At 42.5% G+C, this 25,014-nt stretch overlaps 1 protein-coding gene across 4 annotated transcripts in view; it reads right to left on the reverse strand.

Annotated features, from left to right (window-relative positions):
- Nucleotides 1-25,014, reverse strand: part of CAMK2A (calcium/calmodulin dependent protein kinase II alpha) — a 79,584-nt gene that overhangs the window by 22,043 nt on the left and 32,527 nt on the right. For all 4 annotated transcript variants that reach the window (XR_012486648.1, XM_074291776.1, XM_074291778.1 and 1 more), the window contains exons 7-13: nucleotides 19,917-20,019; nucleotides 18,648-18,731; nucleotides 15,079-15,173; nucleotides 9,998-10,120; nucleotides 8,930-9,013; nucleotides 7,010-7,052; nucleotides 3,792-3,832 (exon numbers count right to left, since the gene is read on the reverse strand). Coding sequence is in view for 3 of the 4 variants with exons in the window: in XM_074291776.1 (XP_074147877.1) it covers nucleotides 3,792-3,832; nucleotides 7,010-7,052; nucleotides 8,930-9,013; nucleotides 9,998-10,120; nucleotides 15,079-15,173; nucleotides 18,648-18,731; nucleotides 19,917-20,019 (573 nt within the window). In the remaining variant the exon portion in view is untranslated. The remainder of the gene's footprint in view (nucleotides 1-3,791; nucleotides 3,833-7,009; nucleotides 7,053-8,929; nucleotides 9,014-9,997; nucleotides 10,121-15,078; nucleotides 15,174-18,647; nucleotides 18,732-19,916; nucleotides 20,020-25,014) is intronic.

Below are 25,014 nucleotides of genomic sequence, written 5' to 3' on the forward strand. Positions count from 1 at the left end.
GAAAACTAAAGTGACCTGCCCAAGGTCATATAATGACTGCTATACCCAAGATTCAAATCTGGCTCTGACCATTGTACTGTTCCATCTTGGATTTTTTTGTTTTGTTTCCCAGTCTGGACTTTTTTGTTTCCCATTCTAAGCACTGAAATGGAAGGGGAATGGGAAGAGACAGAAGAAGAGAAGTGGGGTAGAAGGAAAAGGAAGTAAGGGAGGAAGATGGAGGAAGAGAAAGTGTGGCTCGAAATGATTTTCTCTTTATGTCCTAAGCCAGATATCCAGGTATGGAAAGACTGCGTGTGCTTGGGTGAAGAGAGACTGAGACCAAAAGCTAAACAGGGATACCAGTGAACCACAGTGTCATAAAGCCAATGCTCACTGATGACTCAGGGAGTGCTACCATCTTGGCAGAGTGAGAAAGGGCTAGAAGCCACATTCAAGAGCCCAGTTGTTGGGTCCTACCCCCATCCAGGGCCACACAGCTATCTTCTCTAAGGATCTGGGTAGTATTTCCCATGGAAGTAAATCTAGTCTCCTCTGCCTGCCTGTCCCTTCACTAAGAGCTTTTCTGGTCCAGTCTCCCTCCCATGGACATGGTTCCCTAGATGGCCTCCATGCCATGATGCAAGCCAGTGTATATGGGAGCCAGAGGGCTTCTGGCAGGGGTTGGAGTCCAGTAGCTGTTCTGTCTTCAACTGTAACCCAAAGACAGGGGGGCTGAGAGATTCAGCTCTACTCACTCAGGTCTGTCACGTGGGGCAGACGTTTCAGACAAAAAACATGATGCAAACACAGAGCAGCGACTGTACTAGGTTCTGGACGCACAGTAACAGGATGGGACACGGCGGGCAGGGGTGGGGAGTGAGTGCACTTATCACAACAGGACAGGATGGGACACCACATGTTGGGGCAGTGAATGGCTTTGGTAGTCTCTGAGAGGCAGAAGGAGTGTCGGTGGTGAGGAGAGGGGCTTTGTTTCCCCTCCCTCACCAGTATGTATGCAGGAAGGAGGATCTGGGGCTGGGATAGGTAACAATCAGGGGACTCAATTGAGTCCCCTGCCTAGATGAGCACAGGGTGTAGAGATGAGAGATTTCCTGAAGTACCCCTAAGAGGCTGTCTCTTTGATGGGGATAGGAGGGGAAGAAATGGGAAGGGGATGACTGTTTCTCCCTGATGTGCCAAATCCAGTGTAAAACCCTTTGGAGATCTGTCTATTAAGAAGTAAAAGCCAGCATATGCTGGGTGTCCAAATCCTGACTCCCTCGTATTCAGAGGACAATTTTCATCAGAGATTCTCATTCAAGGAAGGGAAGGCTAGGCTCGCTCATCCTGAGGATTCCAGGATGTTGCCCCTGCTCTTTCCAAGGAGCTCCTTGGGCATTCCTGGTTAGAGCTCATGTCCTTCCCCCACCACATTCCTGCCTCCCTCCTGAGGCTGCCAGAGAAGAGGAGAGGCTGGGAGAGGTAGCCTCAGGGGGTGGCGAAGGATCTCCCAGGGTTGTCCCCGCCAGGCCTTCCCCTGACTAAAAGCAATGGCATGGCACCCCAGGATATTGGCTCTCTTCTACCTCCCTGACTGTCTGGGAAACATAAGATGGTCTCGTTATGTTCTGCTGTGGGGCAGAGGAACAGGGTGGCATTTTGGTACACATGGGCAATGCCAGTTCTGCTGCCCACAGATGGCAGATTCAGAATCTAGAGCCAGCTACCGCCATTCCGGGGACTAAGGCTCCTTTGTTTCTTGCTTCTCCATCACTCTGACCTCACATACAGAGGATCTGACTTCAAAGACAATTTGCAAAAGCCAACTTGTGGCCTCAGCCCTCAGGGGTTCAAGTCATGCCTGAAATTTAGTAGGGGAGGTCTTGGGGATGAATCACTGCCCCAGTCACCCAGCAGAATTCCTTCTCATTCCTTAGACTGAAGCACCTTTGTCCCAACAACACAGGACTTAAAACCCAACTGACCATGCAGAAGCCTGGGCCACCCCCTTCCCCCAATCCCTAAGGAAACTCCTCAGAATCTGTCCCAAAGCCCATCAAAACTTATTTTAATTCTCTACCTTATCTCCCCTACCTTCAGGATCCCGCCAATGGAGAACTTAACCTTGGCCAACAATTCTAGCTCAAGGATACTTCAATACCAGGTCTTTCCCCAAGAGGCCTGTTAACCCAGCTCAACAGAAAGAGATACCAGCAACCAAGGAGGGCTCTTACATTTTATTAATGAGGTTTGATTCAGGCCAATAATAAAATAATCTAAGTTAACAGCACTAACAGCGCTACCTCCGAACAATGATTGGGATCAGTTGGATTACCCAGAAAGGCCAGTAATCTAACACTAGAAGCTCTAGAAGTATGACAGACTAATCCACTAAGTTTGAATTATTATAGACTTCCCCAAATCCTGCTGTCACTCACTTTAACATTCCTTCATGGCCTAGATCCCATTGCTGGGGGAGCTAAATGTGTGTGGTAGGATGACAAGGCCTATCCAGGAACAGTGAACTTGTGGTGGAAGGGAGCTAAGGGCAGGATGGAACCAGTATGTTTTCTAGAGGCACAAGCACCATTCACCAGAGAATAGAGGGAAACAATAATAGAGAAATGGGAAGTGAAGATAAGGAAGTGTCATTGTGTGACTGGCCTTCAGCATTGTATAAGAGTAAGAGTGGAGGAGAAAAGCAACTTGTGCCCATTTTACAGAGAGAGAAGGTCAAGCCCTCTTTCCTTTGAGGAGGGAACAAATATTCTACATTCTGGTTCCCTTGAGCCTTGGAGCTCTTCAGGGGAAATGTGATAGGCAGGGGATATAATCATTGATCAGGTAGCAGCATCCCTAATAGGTCACTGAATATGTTTTTTGGGGAAAAACATATTTTTGGCCATTTTCAACCTAGATATCCCACATTCCTGATCATCCTGAATCAGAGGGGCGAGAGACTGATTCCTGTCAAATGGCCCTAAGGGAAGTGGAAGAAATCATTAGTCACTTCAGTGGAATTGGAGTGAAGGTGGCAGGCCAAAGCCTCTGTGTTCATCATAATATATATGGAAGTTTCCTCCCAGTGACCAAGGCTCAAAGACACATATAAGCTTCTATGGGGAAGTTTTTGTTATCATTCTTAATTCCTGAGTACTCACTCATCCTTTTGTTCATCATTCTGGGTCCTTGGAGGGAGAGATTTAAACCCTTTCCTTTTTATTCTTGGTCTATCATTCCCCCCTCCCCCCCCATTCAAACTTTCTTTTTTTTCTCTTTTCCCTGTTTATCTCCCTGACTTCTGCTCTCAATCTTCCCCATGCCCTTGCAAAAGGAGAGCAGGGTCTTGAGTAAGGGTACCCGATAGAGAGAGGGGAAAAAGAGCCTGGGAGATAAAGAAGAAGAGAAGCCGTTATCCCAAGGTGCCCATTTTTAATAGGAATATCCATGTGATTTAATTCTCACCAATAGTCAGGATGTTCCCCACACTGATCCTGCCCAGATGATCGAGATTGGAGCCCCACCTTCCTCAACACGTTCATACACACTCACTCACACACACACACAAGTGTGAATTGTTATCATAGCATCATAGATTGAGAATTGATAGTAACCTTAAAAATAACAATCATTTACTCCATCCCCCTCATTTTATAGATGAGAGAACTGAAGGGCAGAGAAATTAAACTGCCCATAGCTTTAGGCAGTATGTAGCAATTAGGACTCGAACCCAGGTCCCCTCTGGCTCCAAATCTTGTGTGCTCTTTTCCACCACACCTGAGGCCTTTCAGGCATCAAAGGGAGCTTACCTTCACACCATCATTCTTCTTGTTGCCCCCGCTCTTTCCTCCTGTGATGGAGACAAAGTAGAGAGTTAAAAGCACAAGACAGGGCACCAGGGCCCATAGTGTTAGGAGGAGCAACATCAGAGAGCAGCAGGGCAGGGACTGAGAGGGACCCCAGGCAAGCTGGGTCCGGAATCCTCAGCAGTGACAAACACCCTCCTCTTCCTCTTCCTCTTCCTTTTCCTAGCACCGTTGTTGGCCTCCTGGGGCAAGGGGGAGTTTTCCCTCTCCGTGGGCCCCAGGATACTCGGGCACTTCAAAGAAAGAACTCCTCCTCCAAGATCCTGGCTACCACACTGCCATAGGGGCTCCAGACAGCTTTGGGGGATTTCCTCTGAGCCCCATTCAGTCCGAAGGCTAATCCCAGAGTCTCAAACTCCTGGGACAGTGGTGGTTTGTACTCTCTCCCTGCCTCTGCCCCTTCTCTAATTTTAGCCCCATGCTGCCTTGGTCATATGTCACCCGATCCTCCTCACTAGACAGCTGCAAGCCCCGTTTTGGCAATGAGAAGAAGCAGATGCCCACCCACTTTTGAGGTCCTAACCCAGCCCCCCTCCCAGGGCCAGACTGGTGCCTTCCAGCTAGAGTAGCCCCTCCCTCGACTCTCAGCACCGGAAAGCATGCACAGTGTGGGTGCTGGCTCCCAAGGCACCGACCGGAAAGGAGATAAGCAGCTGCCTGAGGGCTCCTGTTCCAATGAAAATTCCCAGAATCCTCTGCCTTTCTGTCACCTCCTCATCACACACACACACACACACACACACACACACACACACACACACTCACCCCCCTCCTGGATGGAGTGCTTATGTTTGGATACTGGTCAGAAAATGTTCCAGAATACCCTGATATTCTGCCTGAACCTTTCTCTAGGTGTCCTGGGCAACAGAGAGGAAAGAATAAAAAGGGGAAAGCGGGCCAAAAGTAGTCATCTATTTAACCCTGACTCCCCAAAAATGCTTTAAGGAGACACAGTGAACTTAGGAAGACAAATATCTTCTCTAACTACATTGGCCAAGACTCAAGCCCACCCCAAAGTCTACCCACAGTAGCTGCTATAGTAACTATAGCACTCTGCCCTCTGGCTCCCCTAATCTGTGGATACTCTGTGCTTTCTGTCCCAGCTCAGAGGCTCTCTGGCACCTGAGAACTCCATAAAGTCCCTGCTACATATCCTTTATTAATTGCATAACTGTGATGCCTTGGAGCATGGAATGAGAGGCAGCAATTCATTCCTCATGTCAGTTTTTGCACTGTGTAGCTCCCAAGCCCTCACATCCATTATCCTCCTACTTAGTCTACACAACTCTGAAATGCAAGCAGGGAAAGGATTATTATGCCTATTGTATGGATGAGGAAAATGAGGCTTAGTGAGGGAAAGTAACTTGCCTCATGCCAACTTATTAATAAGTGGCATAGGGAGGAAGAGACCCCCCAGATTACTGTCTCTTTCTATTGCACTTATTGTCTTTTTGCCCTTTCTTTGGTTCCCAGAAGCATCTCATTTTCTTAGTCTCTCTTGGGAGACACAAATAGAGTGTTCTCTATTTTATAATCACTTTCCTGGCTCTTAAAGCCTTGCTCGGGGGTCTAACTCTCAGTGTTAATTTCCTTATGCATGTGCAAAGAACTTACAAGAGATTCTCTAACTACCAGCCTGGAAAAGACAAAATAGTAAGGGAAGCCCTAGAAGGGGGGGACACACATTTTGGCTTCCAGGCTCAAACAGGAAGGTGAACAGATAATAGCATAGCATTTATGCTGGAAAGGATCACAGAGTCAGAGATTTAGAGCTGGAATAGATCTTAGAGTTCATCTTGTCCCAGTGTCTTCATCTTAAAGATGAGAAAAGTTATGTCCAAAGAGGTTAAAAAGATTGTCCAACATCACTTGGATATAGAGGAAGAGCAAGGATGCGACCCCAAGTCCTCCAACTCTGAATCCAAGACTTTTTCCACTGTGCACACTGCCTAGCTCACTGGAGATAAACATTAAGTTTATGTCTAATTGACACTATACCATATCCATGATATGCAAAAGCAAAAAGTGCTTGGTTGAGTCCCAGATGGTTCCTCTACCAACTAGGTCTCTAGCTGCTGCCTAAGGTGGATAAAATTCCATGTTTTCTGAGAGGAAGGAAATGGGATGAACTTCTGTACCCTTGTCTGGGGATAGGTGGGACCAAAAAAGGGAGCTGAGCTCACACTGCAATGCAGAATCACTCCAAGACCCCTCTTCTGTTTTGGTGTGAATTTTGCCACCTCTACTCGATTGCCTCAGCAAAGCCCTGGCATTAGTGGCCAGACTCTGGCAGTCTTGTCACTCACTCAGGTGTCCTCAGACAAGGGTCACTTAATAAATTCAAGTTTCTATCCCTTTTCTTTCACCACTACCTAGTAACCTCAGACACTGCTATGCAATAATTGGGTGCTTCTCATGTACCCCTCATAGGAAGCCCCTGGTGCTTTCACAGCCATTTCTCACCATCCACTTCTTTCCTTCTGGTCATCTTCTGTTGGAATTGGGGAAAGCTGTAATCTACACTTTGCCAGCCTTCCTCTGTGAGGCTGCCCCTACCTCTATTCCTAGCCCATGGACCATTCTCATAAGTGGCACAGAGAAAAATGATCAAAATACTATTTTATACTCCTAGAGTCTTTAGAGTTTATAAAATACTTTCCTCTCAACAACCTTATAAGTTTTGTTATTCCCATTTTATAGATGAGGAAAGTAAGACTCTCAGAGGTTTGAATGGCTTGCCCAAGGTCACACAGCTAATTTAAGTTAGAATTTGGACCCGAGTCATCTCTCCCCAATATAAGTTTATAGCTACAGCTAATGGGCCAACTTGTTTAGATGCACATATCTGTCAAGTCCATTGGGATTTTTCAGCACTTGGTCAGCACCTCATGTTCCTCTTCCCCCTCCACCCACCCCTCAGCTGTCACCCCAAGTTTTGGCAAAGTATTAGCTGCCTCCCTGCATATATATGCTCAGCAGGCAGTGATGGCAGTGGGTGGGTGGGGGCCAAAGAATAAATTCCCTGTTTTTCCTGGGCAGGGGGAGCAGGAATGTTTTGACCCCTGAACTCTCCTTCAGTCTTAGAGCACCCTAGATATGGAGTTCTGCAGTGCTGATTTGTGTGTGTTAGATCCTGAGGACCAAAGGGTCCCACCACCTACCAGAGAAGTTCCTGGTGGCCAGCATGGTGGTAAGGATAGCTCCCTGAAACAGACAAAAATAGAACAGCAAGAGAGGTGAGGGTGGGAAGAGAGACCGGGGGAAAAGGAGGAAGGAGGGAAGAATAAGAAAATGTGGAGAGTGGGTAGGTAGAAAGAGAGAGATTGTTGTTCTCAGAGACCAAACCTCCCATTCTCCCCTATCCCTTTGTCCATCTGTCCTCAGTACTCCCAAAGAAAAAGTGATTGGCTGGGAAGAGTGTTAGGTGGGCACAACTCAAGGGACAAGATTAACTTGGACAAGAATATTAATAGGCAGTTCCAGCCTGAGCTAGGGTTGCTGGTTAGACCCCAGGAGGCCTGCCAAGCAGGTATCCAAAAGGCCATGTAAATCTCCTAACTGAGTCAGGTAGGTGGTCACCTTCTCAACCCTCCTTCCCTTTAGACTCCTGCCCTCAACATGAGTTATCCCTCTCCCTTTAGAGCATTTAGAGCTCTCTCTCTCTCAAGCCAGCCTAACTATCCCCTTAAGGAATTCCAAGCTTTCAGAAATGCTTTTCATCTCTTAAAATTCCACATCTGTAAAACAGAGGGAGTAGAATAAATGCTTTCTAAGGCTCCTCCAATTCTGATATCATTTTATATGATAAGATTTCTGGCATCTGTTTCCATTTCTAAGCTTCCTTTGAGCTAAAAAATCCTGAAGTCAGGTGGGAATCCCCTTGGTCCAGATCTCCTCCTAGGATTTCACCAGCCCTCTGCTGCCAATATCCCTTAATACATGTAGTCTTCCCTTGTGCCCCAAGCTCCCTCCCCATTATGGGAGGATGGGAGGCTAGGAGGCTCTTGGGAACAGTGAACACTGGAAGGGAAGGAGATTAACAGTGAGCTCAGCACATCTAAAATAAATCATGCCTCAGCTCTATGTAATCCTGGGGGCTCATAGGCCCATTTAACTGGATAGAAAGAATCCTAACTCCTACTGCTGCGCAGCCCATAGTATACTAAAAAGAGCAACACTGCTTCAGGAGCTATTCTGAACTATATGGATAAAAATAATTTTGGGGAGGTTCAGATTGATGAGAGAACTCCAGGTAAATAAAGTCTCTTTATGGATATAAATTGGCACTTTATGTAGTCCTATATAAATTTTGCATTTTATGGTCTTAGAGAATTTCCTGGGATGTTGGAAGATTAGTCAGCATATGTCAAAGTCAACACTTGAATCCAGGTCTTTCTGAGTATCTGCTGTACCACATTGCTTCTCAATAATAATAATACTATAAAAAGATAGTCCATTTTATAATCCATTTCTGTAGCATTTTACAATATAATAACTCATAGGTGTATTGTCTTTCTACGTTTTAAAAAAGTACTTTCCTCATAGTTGCCTGTGATAGTCATTTTTCCCACTTTACAGATGAGGAAATGACAATTCCAAGATTTTTACATTTAGACTTAGAAGAGATTTTAGAGGTTATCCAGTCAAATTCCTTCATTTTCTAGATGGGGAAGCCAAGGCCCAGACAGGTGAAATGAATTACTCAATCACAGAGTTAGTCAATGTCTAAAGTGAGATTTGAACTTTCTAAGTCCCACTACCCCGAGACCCCAAGTCTAATGCTATTTTGACTTTCCCAAAATAGCACCTATGTCTGTGTGCTTCCCATTGGGGGGAAGAGGTAAGCCTCTTCACAGTGAACAGCCACAGTTAGCCAGGCACTTGTTACCCAACCCTTACTACCACTTCTCTTTAACTCTTGAGTACAGTCCACTGTTATCGCTCATGACCTAGGCAAGGTCTGAGAATTTCCCAGTTCTCCAGGGAATTCCCACCTAACCTCATCCACTATTCCCCTGGTAGAAATGTGGACCAATCCAGGACCCAGCAGTCTCAGAGAGGGAACCAGGCCAAGGGGTTACCTTCAGTTTCCTCCTTGCATTGAATTTCTTCAAGCAGTCCACGGTCTCCTGTCTGTGCATGCAGGAGGCCACTGTAGATCGGTGCTGCAAAAGAAGAGAGGGAAAAGCACATGAGAAGGAAGGAGGGGGTTGTGTGCAACTTTTATCTAAAGGATAGTTTCAATTTCCAAACTTCAGGATGGGACTGGAGTGGGGGGTGGCTCATTTCTTTTTAAACCAAGCAAACAGGAGCAAAGATGTGATGCTGCAAGGGCAAGCCTACCAAAGGCCAACCAGCAGTAAATCCCTACCAGTGGAAGCTCAATAAATAAGAAGACCTAATTTCAAAGGACTCTTGGTGGGAAGAAAGAACTAAGAAAGATGGATACATGGGTAGTAAAGGCAGGGAAGCTTCTTATGGTTTTTTTTTGTTTTGTTTTGTTTTGGTTTTTTGCATTGGTTTTATAGTTTACAAAGTATTTTCCTCACAACAGTCTATCCTGTAAGCAATGCAAAATTATCATGCCTATTTATAGATAAGAAAATTGGAGATTCAAAAAGATTAAACAATTTGCCTATAGTCACACAGCAGTAATTTGAATTCAATTCTCCCAATGTTAAACCCACTGCTCTTTACAGTACAACATGGATAAAACACCAGGTCTAGAGTCAGGAAGACCAGAGTTCAATACCTGCCTGAAGTACTTACTAGGTGTGGGACCATTTATCTATAAAGCAGGGCTAATAATGGCACGTATCTCTTAGGGTTGTGAGAATCAAATGAGATAATAATTATAAACTGCTGCCAGTGCCCAGTCCACAGTAAATGCTGTATGAATGTTAGCTATTGTCATTAGCTATTACTTTCAATTCACTCCTCCTAACAAGTCTTTTTCTGGGACAGGAGCCCAGGGCTTTGTCTGCCAAGGAAAGTTACATACTTTCCTAAACACTCAGATCCATGGGCAGTGAGCATGCTGAATGTTCTTTGGTCCCTTGAGAAACAAACCACCCTTGGCCATGTGATCTTCAGCCCTCAAACCACAACCCAACCCCAGTTGCCCAAACCCCACTCCAGGTATTACTTACAGAGATCCAGGGGTGCTTGAGGGCTTCAGCAGCTGTGATGCGCTTGGAGGGGTTGATGGTGAGCATTTTATTAATCAGGTCCTTCGCTTCTGGGGTAACCGTGTCCCATTCCGGGGATGGGAACTGAAAGGGGCAAATGGGCCAGGTTTGGCTAGCCTGCCACAGGCCACCCCCTGCAATCAGAACAACTCCTGCCTGGCAGGGGAGCAGGCATAGGAGAGCCATGGCCCAGAGACCCTTCTTGTTTAGGTCTATCAGAAACAAACAGTGGCCACTTGCAAGGGCAGAATTTCAGCTGTCTCTGGGAGAGCATCCAGTGCCAATGGGAGAGGGGAATGAGGAAGGAGGTATTTTCTCTGTACACAGCACCCTGATCTGAGAAGCACACTTTAAGTTTATCATTTACAATCTGGCATCTGTCTAGCTGAGGGTGATCAGAATTGTGAAGAAATCCAGAAAGAAGGTGGCAGATTAATTGAAAGGCCTGAGGATGTTTAGAGGAGAGAAGATTTAAGAATGACAGTCTTCAACATCATTGTCTATGACTTGGATGGACACATAGATGATAGAATCAGGATATTGTGATAATAATAACAATAACAGCCCACATTTCTATGACATCAAAAGCATTCCAAAAAAGCCTAGAATATGAACAGAATAAATTCAAATATAAAAATCTTATATTTGAGTCTATAAAATAAAAATTATAAGATAAAACGGGCACACATGTGAAAAAGACCTACAGGTTTACATGGACCACAAAGCTTAAGGTAAGTCAATAGTATGTTATAACTGCCACAAGGGCTAATGGGATTTTGGGTTGTGAGAATTCTATTCCATTCTATTCAATTCCATTGGCTGCTATGAGTAAGGAAAGAAAAAACTAATGTCTAGATTAGGAAAGGCGATGGTCCCACTGTACTCTGCCCTGGTAGGAACACATTCTGATCACTGTGAAGCATCACTTTGACGAAAGAGAAAAACATCTGGATGATGATAAAGATACACAATGGAAAGAACAAGGACTGTTTAGCATGAAGAAAAAAAAAGACTTAGTAGGGATATGATAGCTGGCTTCAAATGCTTGAAGAGCTATCATTAGGATGAAGGATTCAACTTACTCTATATGACTCCTTTCATCTCAACACACAAGGAAGAACTTTCTAAGAAAACAATCTGTGTAATAACGGAATGTGCTGCCTCTTGAGGAAGGCATCCATCCCTGGAGCTATCCAATCAGAAGATTATTATCTAAGTGCAAGGTTTATTATAAAAGGGTCCTTGCATAAAGTGGGAGATTGGGCAATTTGATTCCTATGAACCCTTGTTGTTGTTCAGTCATTTTCAGTCATATGCAACTCTTCATGATCCCGTTTGGGTTTTTTTGTATGTTTGTTTGTTTGTTTGGCAGACATACTGGAGCAGTTTGCCATTTTCTTCTCCAGCTCATTTTTAATTCTTACGCTGACATGGCTTTGTTACCACAGGGGCAAGCACTTTATCCTTTCTATGTCTCAGTTTTCTCATCTTTAAAATGAGGCTATTCTAGATGAGCTCATAGAATTAGAGAATTTCAAAACTGAAAGTCAACAAATCACGTCAATAAGCATTTAAAATTCATATGAAATTCTGAGTGCCCAGAATTTTTGTTTTGAAAATTATTTGAAGAGGACAGAAATGTACCCAGAAATCAAAGAATCTCAAAGGCTGTCTAGTCTGAACCCTTCCTGCAAAAAGGAGTCTCTCTTTTTAATACACCCAACAAGTGATTGACTAGCCTTTGAGCCAATAACTTCTTGGGACATCTTGTTCACTTTGGAAAAGCTCTGCTAGAAAGCTCTTCCTTAATCAAACCTAATATGTTGCCTCTTTGTATCTTCTACCCATTACTCTAAGTAGAGCTCTTCAAAATTTTGAAGGCAACTACTGTGCCCCAAGAGGCAGCTAATTAGTGTAGTAAATAGAGTTGTAGAATCAGGAGGACCTAAGTTCAAAGCCAGTCTTAGATACTTATTAGCTGTATGACCCTGTAAAATGAGTTGGAAAAGGAAATGGCAAATCACTCCAGTGTCTTTGCCAAGAAAACCACAAATGGACTCAGGAGTCACACACAACTAATCGACTAAACAACAATATCACACTCCATCATTTCCAATTGGCCCCCAAGTCTTCTCTTTTCCAGACTAAAAGTTCCTTCCATCAAATAATTCTCAAGTGGCATAAACTAAAATTTCTTCTGGAAGTCTGTCATAAGAGTTTATTAATTGGGGAAAGGGGGAGTTTAGACAAAAAGTAAATTTTTAGAATATCCTCTAGCTCACCTCTAGCACCTCCTTCATTTCTAAATCTTATGATATCATGACTAAATGATCTCTAGGCTTTCATAATCAAGAATGCCATTGCTTAATCTTGGCCTAGGTTGATGACAAATGTATATATGTAAATGTGTGTCTATATATCTCTGTGTGCATGCAAAGAAAATCAAAGTCCTCTGAAAAGTTAATATATCAATCAATTAATGTCTTCTCTCTCTTCTCCTCTCCTCTTCTCTCTTCTCTTCTTTTCTCTTCTCTTCTCTTCTCTTCTCTTCTCTTCTCTTCTCTTCTCTTCTCTTCTCTTCTCTTCTCTTCTCTTCTCTTCTCTTCTCTTCTCTCTCTCTCTCTCTCTTTCTCTCTCTCTCTCTCTCTTTCTCTCTCTCTCTCTCTCTCTCTCTCTCTCTCTCTCTCTCTCTCTCTCTCTCTCTCTCTCTCTCTCTCTCTCTCTCTTCCCTTCCCCATCCCATGATCTCATCAGCTCCCATGAGTCTAATTATCTCTATGCAAGATGACTCATAGGTCTATATCTCTAATCCTAGACTCTCCCTCACTTCAGTCTCACATCACCAACTGCCTACTGGATATTTGAAACTAGACATCCCAGAGACACTTCAAATTCAGTGCAGCCAAAACAGACTCCCTTATATTCTCCCCAGCCTTGTATCCAACTTGCCTATTTCTGTCAGGAGTGCCATCATCATTCCAGTTTCAGCTATATGATCTCAGCCCTACCCCTGATTCTTTGCTCTCCCTTACCTCATATATCAGTAAGTTGTCAATTTTTACAATTTCTACATTGCTCACATTTTATCTTTTTTCTCCATCAAAGGTCAGCCCCTTCATTCAAACTCTTATCACCTCTCATGCAGATAACTCCATTGACAAAAATGCGATAATATTTTTAAGAAACTTAAAATCTAAGGGAGAGACAATATAAGTATGTACAAAATTTAGGGATAGGGATTGGAACTGTTATGTCCTTGGTATAGGGGATTTCCAGATGGATGAACTCCCTCTACAATGCAAGGTGGCATTTTCTCTGAAACTCTTAGAGAGTTCCTAGAAAATACTAAAAAGTTAAAGGACTTATCAAGCCTGAATGTGTCAGAGATGGGACTTGAACTGAAATCTTCCTGGCTTCAAGGCCAGCTCTCTGTCAATTATGTTAAAATAGAAACTATATAATATAACAAAATATACAAACTAAAAATGTAATGGGGAAGGAGTTCAGGGAAGATGCAAGCAGCTGGGAAGCAAAGGGATAGGAACCCTACATGGAGATTCACAAAGAATCAGCCCCCATCCCTCCTCTATATGATGGTCCTCCAAAACCTTGAAAGCAATGACCATGTCTCTCTTAAGTTTTCTCTACTCCCAAACATTCCCAATTCCTCTAATCCTTCTTTTTTATGACTTAATTTCCAGATTCTTCACCATCACTAAACTTTGGGGCAATCAACTTTGACCAAGAGAGTATTTCACAATCTGAAGGACAGTAATTTGGGAGCTGTGCATGCTGTAATGAAATTATTTTTTCCTTTCCATGAGTAAAGATGGTATGTTCTTGTTTCTCCTTGTGCTATTATGTTGCTTGTGAATTTATAAAAATGTGTTCCATCAGAGTTTAGAGAGAGATATCTGAGGTTAGAGTAAGAAAGTGAGAGAAGTTCCAAAAAGAATGGGGAGGAGAAAAAAGCTCATCAACCTGAACAAACCTTATCAGGAAAATTGGCAATTAGATCAGGAAAAAGATATCCATAGTTCATTAGTCTTGTTACCTCAGCTTTGCAAATGAACGGAGATAGAAAGGGGGCAAGGCTGGAGAAGGGAGCACCAAATTTAAAATGGAAAAGAAGGCTTACTTGGGTTTATATGCTGGGGGAGATAATGTGTTTGGTCCCTCTCTGAAGGAGCATGGCACTTGTTCATGTAATGGGGCCAGGCCCAGATGCTTAATTAGATGAGAAGGGGAGAAACTAGACAGCTCTGGCAGTTATAGCACCCAAGGGGCTAGATTAGGCAGGCATATTTTAGAATGAGATTCCTGAGCTCTCTAACTCAACAGTACTATACTTTATGAACTTGTTTTGTTGTATGGGTCTTTATCTTGATTGCTAATGAAGTCCTCTTGAAAAAAGAAATAAAAAGCAACTTCTGTCTTAAATGTGCTAAGGGAAAGAAGTAAGCACTTATATCAAGTCCAACAGAAGCCAGAAAAATCTGGGCATACCAGAGAGCAGGCAGAAATGGATAGCAGTAGATAAAAGGCCATCTCCCCTTTCTTCCCTTGTACCCCACACAGAGATCTGAGAGATGAGACATTGGAAAGAAGCTTTAAATAGGCTTGAATTTTATATTTGGCTGCACCCATCCTCCTCTTAGTACAAAGATTCTTTACAAAGAATACTAAAGTCTTACAGAGTTCATAAGGATTGATGACAAGGTAATATCTAGACCTCAATTTGTCAAAGGCTATTTTATTTTTTAAGCACTATTTTGAGCTCATTACAATATTACTATTCTAACTTCTAAAATTTAATGTGTTCACAATATATGCTGTGTGCCTAGATCCAAACCAGCCTAAGAGCAAAGACTTGGGTATCTCTATGCAAAGACTGAGAGATGAGTACAAGGATCTTCCTGTTCATAAGTCCCACTGGGGCACCATGTCTGATTGAGAAATAGTAGGGTAAGATTAAAAGGACTGTAGCAGGCCTAGCACACTAATAGGGTCAAGAAGAAGCATCAGGATTAAGCAATACTCACATCATAGGCTCCAGCCTTGATCTGCTGGTATAGTCGGTGTTGATCCTCATCCCAGAAAGGAGGATAACCTACCAACAAGATGTAGAGGATGACACCTAGGAAAAAGGAACAAGACTGTGAGATACTGATGTCAGGAACAGTAGGAAATGAGCAGGATCATATTGATGGATGCAATAACTATGGAGGCAGATGATAAACTGATTACCAAATTCAGTGGTCTTATCTCAATCTTCATCTTGACCTCTTAACAGCAACTGTCACTCTTTCTGGACATGCTCTCTTCTCTTAGTTACTAGTATATTGCTTTTTTGTAATCCTCTCTAATCAAACTTTATCTCCTCTAGTTCCTCTTTCTCTTTTTGCCCTCTAAATAGAAGTATACACCAAGATTTAGTACCAGCCAACTGCTATTTTCTCCTTACATTCTCTCTTTTGGTGATCTCTTCCATTTCCTTGAAATGTAGCTCTGAAAAAACAGGCTTAAAAAAAAGCCCATTGCAAATTATCTGGTATGTCTTGACTGCTTTTAAATCCAAATCACTCTGATTTTCAATGAATTGCCAATAATAGACCCCAGCCCAAGCCTCTGTTGCTCATTGTTTGGGTTTTGATGGCTTGGAGAGAGTATAAATAGCAACTGTTTTGTTTTCAATCCAAAAACTTTCAGGATCTTTTCTTCCAAGAGGGATAGTTTTGCAATGGTAAACTATGGCCATCTAATATCTCAGTTCTCACCTAGCCTTTAGTCACAGAATGGACATTGACTCAGATAAACAGTCCAGGAAAAGACCTCAATTTTTAAAAGCCAAGGTCATCTACTACATCCTGGGCCATGGCCCATCAACTAGACTTTTGCTTTGTCACTGGCCTCCAATGACTCTGGAAGAGAGACTGAGGTTGATGATTTTGTTCTATTTTGTTTTATTTAAATCCAATTCACACACAAGTCATCACTCTTCTGATGCTATTAGCCCTCTGATAATGAAAAATAAACAACAATTTCTTCAATGGCCACCACCTCATTTATTAGCCAGAACAAGCATAATAGAAAGAATCCAGAAAATAATGTCAGAATTGTATTGAATCAATCACTTTCATGCTTTTTCTTTCTTTCTTTCTTTCTTTCTTTCTTTCTTTCTTTCTTTCTTTCTTTCTTTCTTTCTTTCTTTCTTTCTTTCTTTCTTTCTTTCTTTCTTTCTTTCTGAGGCAGTTGGGATTAAGTGACATGCCCAGGGTCACACAGCACGGAAGTATCAAGTATCTGAGTCCAAATTTGAACTCAGGTCCTCCTGACTTCAGGGCTGGTGCTCTGTCCACTGCACCACCTTGTTGCCCCCAATCACCTTCTTTCTATGAGCCTGTTTACTCCTCTGTAAAATGAGGAGGAAGATTAGATGATAGCCAAGGATTCTTCCAATTCTGATCTCCATGAAGATGATTCCTGTAACTAGATCTTCCAGCCTAGAATTTTCTCTCTTGCTCAAGACTTAAACTTCCAAGTAGTTGCTCGACATCACAAATTGAATATCTCTAGGATCTCAAGTTTATTATCTTTAAAGTTGAATACATTACCTTCCTTTTATAATCCATTTTTCTTCTTGATTTCCTATTTCTGTCAATGACACCTCCATTTTCCCAGGCACTCAGACTCAAAATTCGAGTCATCTGTGACAATTCCTCCCTAGCCTCACAAACCAAATGAGTCACCAAGACCATTGACTTTTCCTTCATAATCTCTCTCATATTTATCCTTTTCTTTCCATTCCCCCTGCAACCACCCTAGTTTAGGACCTGTTACTCAGACTTGGACTATCCCTATAGCCTGTTACCAGTCTACCTGCCTCATCTTTTTTTACCTAGTACACCTAATATGTAATAAATATCTATAATGAATATATAATATAACATAACACTATATGATATAATATATAACAAAATCCCAAAATTATGATAATTCACTGAAAATCTGGGCCTTAATTTCCTCATCTGTAAAGTGAGATGGATTGACAAAATGATTTTCAAGTTTCTTTTCAGCTTGAAATTTCATGATGCTATATTACTCCCTTACTCAAAAATCTTAGTCTCTCTATTACTTACAGAACCAAATCCAAACTCCTTAGCCTGGTGTTTCAAATCCTCCATCACTCAATCTTTTCTTTCAGCTTTAACCCCCACCATTTCCCAAATTCCCTGCCCTCTCCTGCCATAATGTTTTTGCTTACATTGTTCCCTATGCTTGCTGTGCCTTTCCCTCTCTCTCCATTTCCAGCCACCAAAATTCAAGACTCAGCAGCTCCAAGTCCACTTCTTCCATGATGCTTTGCCACATCACTCAAAGGGAGTCTTTCCTTCCTCCTCATCTGATTTCCTCTATCAATGATAATCTGTACAGTTTGTTTTATCAGTTATCTTATCCTGCCGTGGACTGCAGATGTTTGTGAATGTGTATCTCTTTGATTAGAACAAGCTCCAGAGCATAGGGACCACACTCACTTATCCTTGTATCATCTCCCCCAGGCTTTAACACACTGTAAGTGCTCAAGAAGGAGCAGGAAATGGCTAACCACTCCCTTATCTTTGCCAAGAAAACCCCAAGGGATCACAAAGAGCCAGACATAACAGCAAAATGACTGAGCAACAATAACAACAACAAAATCTTCAAGAAATGTTTACTGAATGAATGAAGTCCATAGCAGTACTAGTAATAAAGATTGTTGGAAAAGTAATAATAGAGAAGTCACCTTCATCTGGCTAGCATGGCAAGCAGTGAACAGGGCAGAGAAGGGAATGAGAAGACCTGAACAGGTGTCTGTGTTACCTCCTACTGTCAGCAGATCACAGAGTCCCTGTATGGCAGCTGCTGGATCCCCGTGGCCTGGACAACTACAATCATTCTACAGGTTGGCAATGTTGCTTCCTGGCCCACAGGGCAACACACTATGTGCATTCTCATGAATGCCTCCTCCCTGACACATCCTTCATAGGATTTTGTACTAGGCACAATAATGACCCATGGGGAGATATAATGCTCCTCTTGGAGTAGTAGTTCCTGTGGGAACTGATAGTACAGAGGATAGAGAACTGGACCTAACTCAGGAAGAATTAAGTTTTAATTCAGTCTCAGAAACTTACTAGCTGGATGATGTTAGGCAAATCTCTGTCTCAGTTTCTTCCATTATAAAATGGGAACAATAATAGCAAAGGCTGTTGTGAGGATCCAATGAAAATATATTTGTAAAACACTCAGCATCTTACCTAGAACATGGTAGGTGCTTAATAAAGCTAGCTATTATTTCTAGTATAACTTCAAGTGGGGTTCTCACAAAAAGAACAGGTGGGGAATGTGGAGCTCATGAATCATAGCAGACAACATGAGAAGATCATCTCATACTCTGGGTTATGTGGATGACTTTTTTAGTACCTGGAACTCTGAGGTACTTGGATGTCTCTGCCATCATAAGCCAGAGTAGAGTATTCACTCACTTGGTCTGTTTTAGGACCAGAGAACTCTAGTGAGCACCATGATTTCTTCTCTTTTTATTGCTTTTGACTCCAAAGATTAAACTTACCACATGCCCAAAGATCCACAGGCTTCCCATATGGGTCTTTTCGGAGAACTTCAGGAGAGAGGTACCCTGGTGTCCCTGCAAAGCCTGCTCCCCACAAAACAAGACAAAAACAAATGAACAAAAACAGATGTTTGATTTAATCTTAATAATCTAGGAAAGATTTCTACTAAAACTATGAGAGATAAACTAACAGTGACTTCTTTCCATTCCCATAACCATCACCCTCATTTATCCCCCCAACTTAATACTTGGCTTTTAAAAATAATCTCTCAACAGTTCTTCCTACCTTCAGACTCCTTTACCAATCCATCCTGACTCTGCTCAAAAACTTTCAGTAGCTCTGTATTACTTACAAAACAACAGTGCCATATCTTTGATCTGGGGAAGATTAATTACTGAAGAAGTTTCCCCACATATACCCTATTCCTCCGGAAGTATCCCCAGGTTGATACTGAATAGCAGTCTCAGAAAACTGTAATTGGGAAATCTCAGTCTTGTTTATGAATGATAGAATGATCTAAGGAAGGGAATCAAAAGAGAACTAAATCATTTCCATTCTGAATTTCTTTTTCCCACCTTTGTTTGGGGAGGAGTGAGTACTGTCATGGTGGAAGAATTATGGGAAAAGAACGAAAACAGAAGGGAAATGTACCAGGAGATCTTCTACTGTGGCTGTCCCATTTATTCTTTTTCCTTTTTTAAAATTCTGTCTTAACCAAATGGAACTTTGAAGCTAAGGCCTAAGTCTTCGATGCCTCCTGCTGTGGTCGAGTGCTGGATTTCAATTCAGAAGTTAGGGTTCTAGCCCTAGCTTTACCATTAACTCAGTGTGGTCTTGCTCAGGAATTTTCCCTCTATGGGCCTCAATTTCCTCCTCTAAAAATTGGGAATAATCTTTCTTGCATGACCTGTCTCACAGGGTTATTATGAGGGTCACCTAAGACTGGATAAGAGAGGATCTTGGGGGGAAAATAGTGTTATACCAATGGGAAAAATTATTACTGCACTCTTGCAAAGACTTCAATAAGCTATTCTGAGTAGTATGGATCAGAGGAGATGGTAACAGCTGAGAGGGCTGAGTTGGTTGGGGTGCCAGATTTGCTCACTGGGCCCCAGCCAGACCGTGGGAGCCTCCATAGACCTTTGCCTTCTTTCCACCTCCCATTATCCGGGGAGAAGAGGGGAGGGAGAGCTGGGAAGGCCCTTCAAGATCATCCTTGTCCCCTTTACAGACATCCCAACTCCCTCCTTCCTCCAGCACCCACTCACCAAACCACGCCTGCTGCTCCCCTTCCACCTCGATGGCCAGGCCAAAGTCAGCCAGCTTCACGGCAGCCCCCTTCAGCTTTGATGCAAGGAGCAGGTTCTCCGGCTTCACAGGAGAAGGGATGAAGGGACAAATCAGGGAACAAGCATTTATCAAGCATTTACTATGTGCTAAACACTGTGCCAAGTGACAGGGATACAAAGAGAAGCAAAAAAAATTCCTGACCTCAAGGACCTGCTTACTGTTTAAGGTGAGATAACATGTAAGTAAATAGGAAGAACACATCATGAATAGGTATATATTCAAGGAGAAAGGCAGATGGAAAAGAGGGTGAAAGAACCAAAAGGGAGCCACTATGGCCAGGGCCACTCAAAGCCCTGATTTCAAGTTAGAATTTTCAAGAAGGGGTATTTGTATAGACAAGGCTAGAATAACTCCCACCACCACACACAGTTGATTTCTCCTTTAATCTTCAGCCTTGATTCCTCCAGGAAGTTGTCTTTCATTACTCTTGAGCACTGAATGACTTTTTCCCTCAGACTTCACATAGCAGTTTTTTTAGTGACTAAAATGTGCTTTTTTATGTATCATTTTGCACTATCTATATACATACATAATACCCCAACTCATGAAATTCATGAAAGTAAGGACTGCATATTATTTATTTGTCAAAAATTGGGATTTTTTATTTTTTTTTTGTATTTGTACTCCCAGCATTTAGTAGTGTCTGGTACTTAGCAGACATTTATTAATTTATTACTCTACCTACTTTTAAACTCTTCTAACTGTTTCTCCCAATACCCAACACAATGCTCTAAGTAGGCATTTAGTAAATTTTTATTAGATTAAAGTTTTTGTTCAATGAGGTCACCCAAATGGAAAGGAATTCTAGGGTCTATAGCTGGTCCTAACCCAAAGCTATAACTAGAAATTCTATCACTAAGGGCAGATTCAGGTTTTAAGGAGGGAGAGAGAAATTCATGCAATGGCTAGCAAATTATTTTTCCTCCTTTTCAAATCTCTGTGATTCAAAATTATAGGCTGCCTAGATGAAACCTCCCTTCCCCTGCTACTACTTCTCAACCCTTCATCCCCACCCTCTCAGCCCTAACCCTTCAGCATTCCCATACTGCTCTGCCTTCCGTATACCCTCTGGATCCTCTGTTCTATTGCTAACAAATTTGCCATTGTCTTATGTTTCTTCCTGCTTCCTGCTTCTTAAGGTAACCTAACTTTTGCCAGAAGATATTTCATCCCCTGGCTACCTTCTTCATAATTGGCTGTGCTTTTTCCTCAACCCTTGGACACAGAGTTAGGGAAAGGAGAAATGGATATACTCCTTGCTCTCATCTCAGTAACTTCTTGAGGTTCCATCTATGCTTCAAGATATTCCACCCAGACCCTGGCATCTGGTGCCCACTCGTACCCAGTCATTCTCCCTCCTTTTCCAAGAAGTTCAGTAACTGAATCACAGTCTTCTACACTTTAACCTCTGCCCTTGTACTTATAAACTTCAACAGATATGCTCCCTCAGATATCCCTGTTTCCCCCAGAAGTTTGCCCTTTGAAATGTCTTCATTTACCAAGACTGAATGTACTAGGAAGTGAGTCTCAAAGGCTCCTTCATTGACCCAATGATGCATGAGGTTGTTCCCCAGCAACAAAGATAACTAAAACTGAATATCTGAAGGGATTTGAGACTATTTGATCCAAGCCCATCATTTTATAGATTTGATAAACTGAAACTGATAGGAATGAAACAAAGCAATCCAGTAGCTATCAAGGATGATCATAGATATTGCTTTTCAGCTAGAGAAATCTGTTAGAGTCAAAAGGAAAATGCCTGGATGGGTATCCAGAGAAAAAAATCTAAGGCAGAACTCTTAGCTCCTGGGATTCAATCCCTATGGAATCTGCCCCAGTTACTATTGGCTACGAGCAATAGCATGGTGTACAGAGAGCAATTGCCTCCAGAATTGCTCATTCACATGACCCCTGCATCTGCAGCTTCCTGGGGTCATGGGACTGATGCAAGGCTCAGACAATATATAAATAAGGTCAGTTGGGATTCAGGATACATCCCTCTGTCATCACTCCCTTAATTAGTGACTCCACTGAGAATAGAGTTCTGGACCTAAAGTCAGGAAAATCTAATTTCAAATCCTGATGTTGATACTCTCTAGCTCTATGACCTTTGGGCAGCTAGGTGGCATTCAGTGGACAGAGTGCTGGGCTTGGAGTAGGGAAGCTTCATCTTCCTAAATTCAAATCTGGCCTCAGACACTTTCTAGTTGTATGACTCTAGGCAAGTCATTTCACCCTGTTTGTCTCGGTTTTCTCATCTGTAAAATGAGCCGGAGAAGGAAATGGCAAACCACCCAAGAATATTTGCCAAGAAAATCCCAAAATGGAGTCACAAAGAGTGAGACAAGACTCAAGTGACTGAGCAATAACAGCTCTATGACCACAGACAAATCACTTTCTAAGTCTCTGTTCTCTCATCTATAAAATGGAGATCATAATACATAGAAAGCCTGCATCAAAAAAAGCCTAAATCTTAAAGCACTATATAAATATAAATTATTATAATATATATTATATATTTATATAGTTACTTGGTCAATTTTACATCATTACTACCCTTTCTATCAATACCGTCTCCATCATTCCTTCCATCATCATGGCCTCCATCACTACTGACTCTATCCTGCCTATATCCATTATCCCAGTTTCCATCATCACAACCTCTGTCATCCCTCCTTCTGTCATCATTGCATCCATCATTACTATTTCTCTCCTAATAATAATAATAGCCTTCAATTATATAGCACTTTAAAGTTGGCATAGCATTTTATTCACAACAAACTTGCAAAGTAGGTTAAGTATGATAATTCCCATTTTCCAGATGAGGACACTGAGGCTCTTTCCACTATATGACACCATTTCATTCCTGTCATTGCTGCTTCCATAATCTCTGCTTCCTCCATCACCACCTCATCATCTCTGCCTTCATTTATCATTACTATAACAACCATCTGTATATATCATTGCTGCCCCTCTCATCTCCATCTCTATTCCTTAGTGATTCCATTGTTTCTGATCCTCAGTCATTCTCAAATACTGACCAGCTAAGATGCTGGGAGGCTCTCTCTTCACTAGGCACAGCTAGTTCCCTGTGGCCCAGCACACAACCACAGGTCCCCTAGACATGACCTGGCCTAAGAATACCTCCTTTCATTCATCAACAGCTCCGGAATCTGGAGGGCTAAGTCAAAAGTCCTAGACCCTTAAGAGATGACATAAGCTGTCTTGAGAACTGAATGTGTGTCAAAGGTCTCTCACTGAGACACTTTCCCCTTTTACTTTTGGGAACTGGTTTTAAAGCCCAGGCAGTTGATTTATAATTTCTCAGTGGTTGATTTCTGATTTTGTCTTTTGGACTTCTGAGTGGACCAAAGCCTAGCCTTCCAGCTGCCCAAAGATAGACTGGCCTCAGCTAAATATAGTCCCAGTCTGCTCAACTCACTAATGGCTCATTCATTCTCCCAGGACAGTGTTCCCAAAGAGTCTCCACTCCTGGTGCCGGAGGTGCCCTGATTTGATGAATGTGCCCCTAATTATCTTTCCGAAATGGCCTAAATTTGAGCTGCCTTTTCTTCATTCCTGCTCCTGAGCAACAGGCTTAAAATACCAGGGGAATGGAACCAGTGGGAGGGCTCTCGGTTCTCACTTGCTCAGTCTCCTAACCCAAGCTCTTTATGGAGCACACCCAGACAACGGGGTTATCAGGGAAGCCCCGGCTCACTAGCAACAATCAACACATTCCAGCACCAGCATTCTTATCCAGTTCTGGGAACCACATTTTAGGAGCAATTTTAGGAAGCAACCAAGATGTGTGAGAGACTTTAAATTAGGATTTTAGAACCACATTTCTAAGGATGGAAAAGCCCTCGGAGGCTGTCTAGTCCAACAATCTCAATTTGGAAAACTGGAAAGGATATAGACTAGCATCTCACAGTGATACTGTTTAGTTCCAACATTCTCATTTTATAGTTGAGTTTATTGAAGCCTATTAACTGAGATAACATTACTAGTCCAAGGTCTCAGAGATGTGTCAGAGTTAGGATCCATGATCTAAAAAGATCAATGAAAAGGTCTATAGGAAGAGAACACATGGGGGATGGTGGGGGTTTGGGGTGGGGAGGAAGAAATCAGAGAGACCATAATTACTGTCTCTAAGTATCTGACAGGCTGGGATGTGATCAGATTTGACTTGCTTAGCTCCCTTGGGAAGAATTAGTGCTAACAGGCAGAAGTTTTAGCTAGGCAGAATGAAATTCAAAATAAAAAAGGCTTTCTAACAGTAAAGGTTGTGCAGTAATTGAACAAACTGCCTCATCAAGTAATGAGTTCCCTGTGATTGGAGATACTCAGATATGCTATGGAAAATAAGGGGCAGCTAAGAGGTATAGTGGATGGAATACCAAACCTGGCGTCAGGAAGACCTGAGTTCAAATGTGGAATCAGGCATTTAGTTGTGTGATGCTGGGCAAATCACTGCTTGCCTCAATTGTAAAATGATCTAGAGAAAGAAATGACAAACTGTTCCAGTATCTTTGGCAAGAAAACCCCAAATGGGGTCAGAGTTGGATTTGACTGAAACAATGTAATAACAATAACAATAATAATCCTGCATAGAGTGACCTCTGAGGCCCCTTTCAACTCGAAAGAGTCGATGCTTCTGTAATCTTTTGTTGCAGGCCCTATGTTACTGAAAACTCACAATACTGGGTCAGGGTTGTATAGTGGAAGCAGTGCCGGATCTGGCTCGGCAGACCTTAGTTTTGCCATCATGTTACTTTACACAGAGCTTGGGCCTGTAGCCTCCTCGTCTGTCAGATAAGGGGATTGGGCTAAGGAAATCTAAGGTCTCTTTCAGCTCCAAATCTAGCTCTGATGATAATGAGTCACTGAATCCATTTCCTCTTTTTTCCCTGATACCAGGGCCAACAAGCCAGAAGGCACACGACTGCAGACTTCTGCCGGGCCCAAGAGGGCAAAACTAGAATTAATGGAGTGGAATTTACAGAGCTAGATGGA

The sequence above is a fragment of the Sminthopsis crassicaudata genome, chromosome 2, assembly GCF_048593235.1.
Source record: "Sminthopsis crassicaudata isolate SCR6 chromosome 2, ASM4859323v1, whole genome shotgun sequence".
NCBI classification, from domain to species: Eukaryota; Metazoa; Chordata; class Mammalia; order Dasyuromorphia; family Dasyuridae; genus Sminthopsis; species Sminthopsis crassicaudata.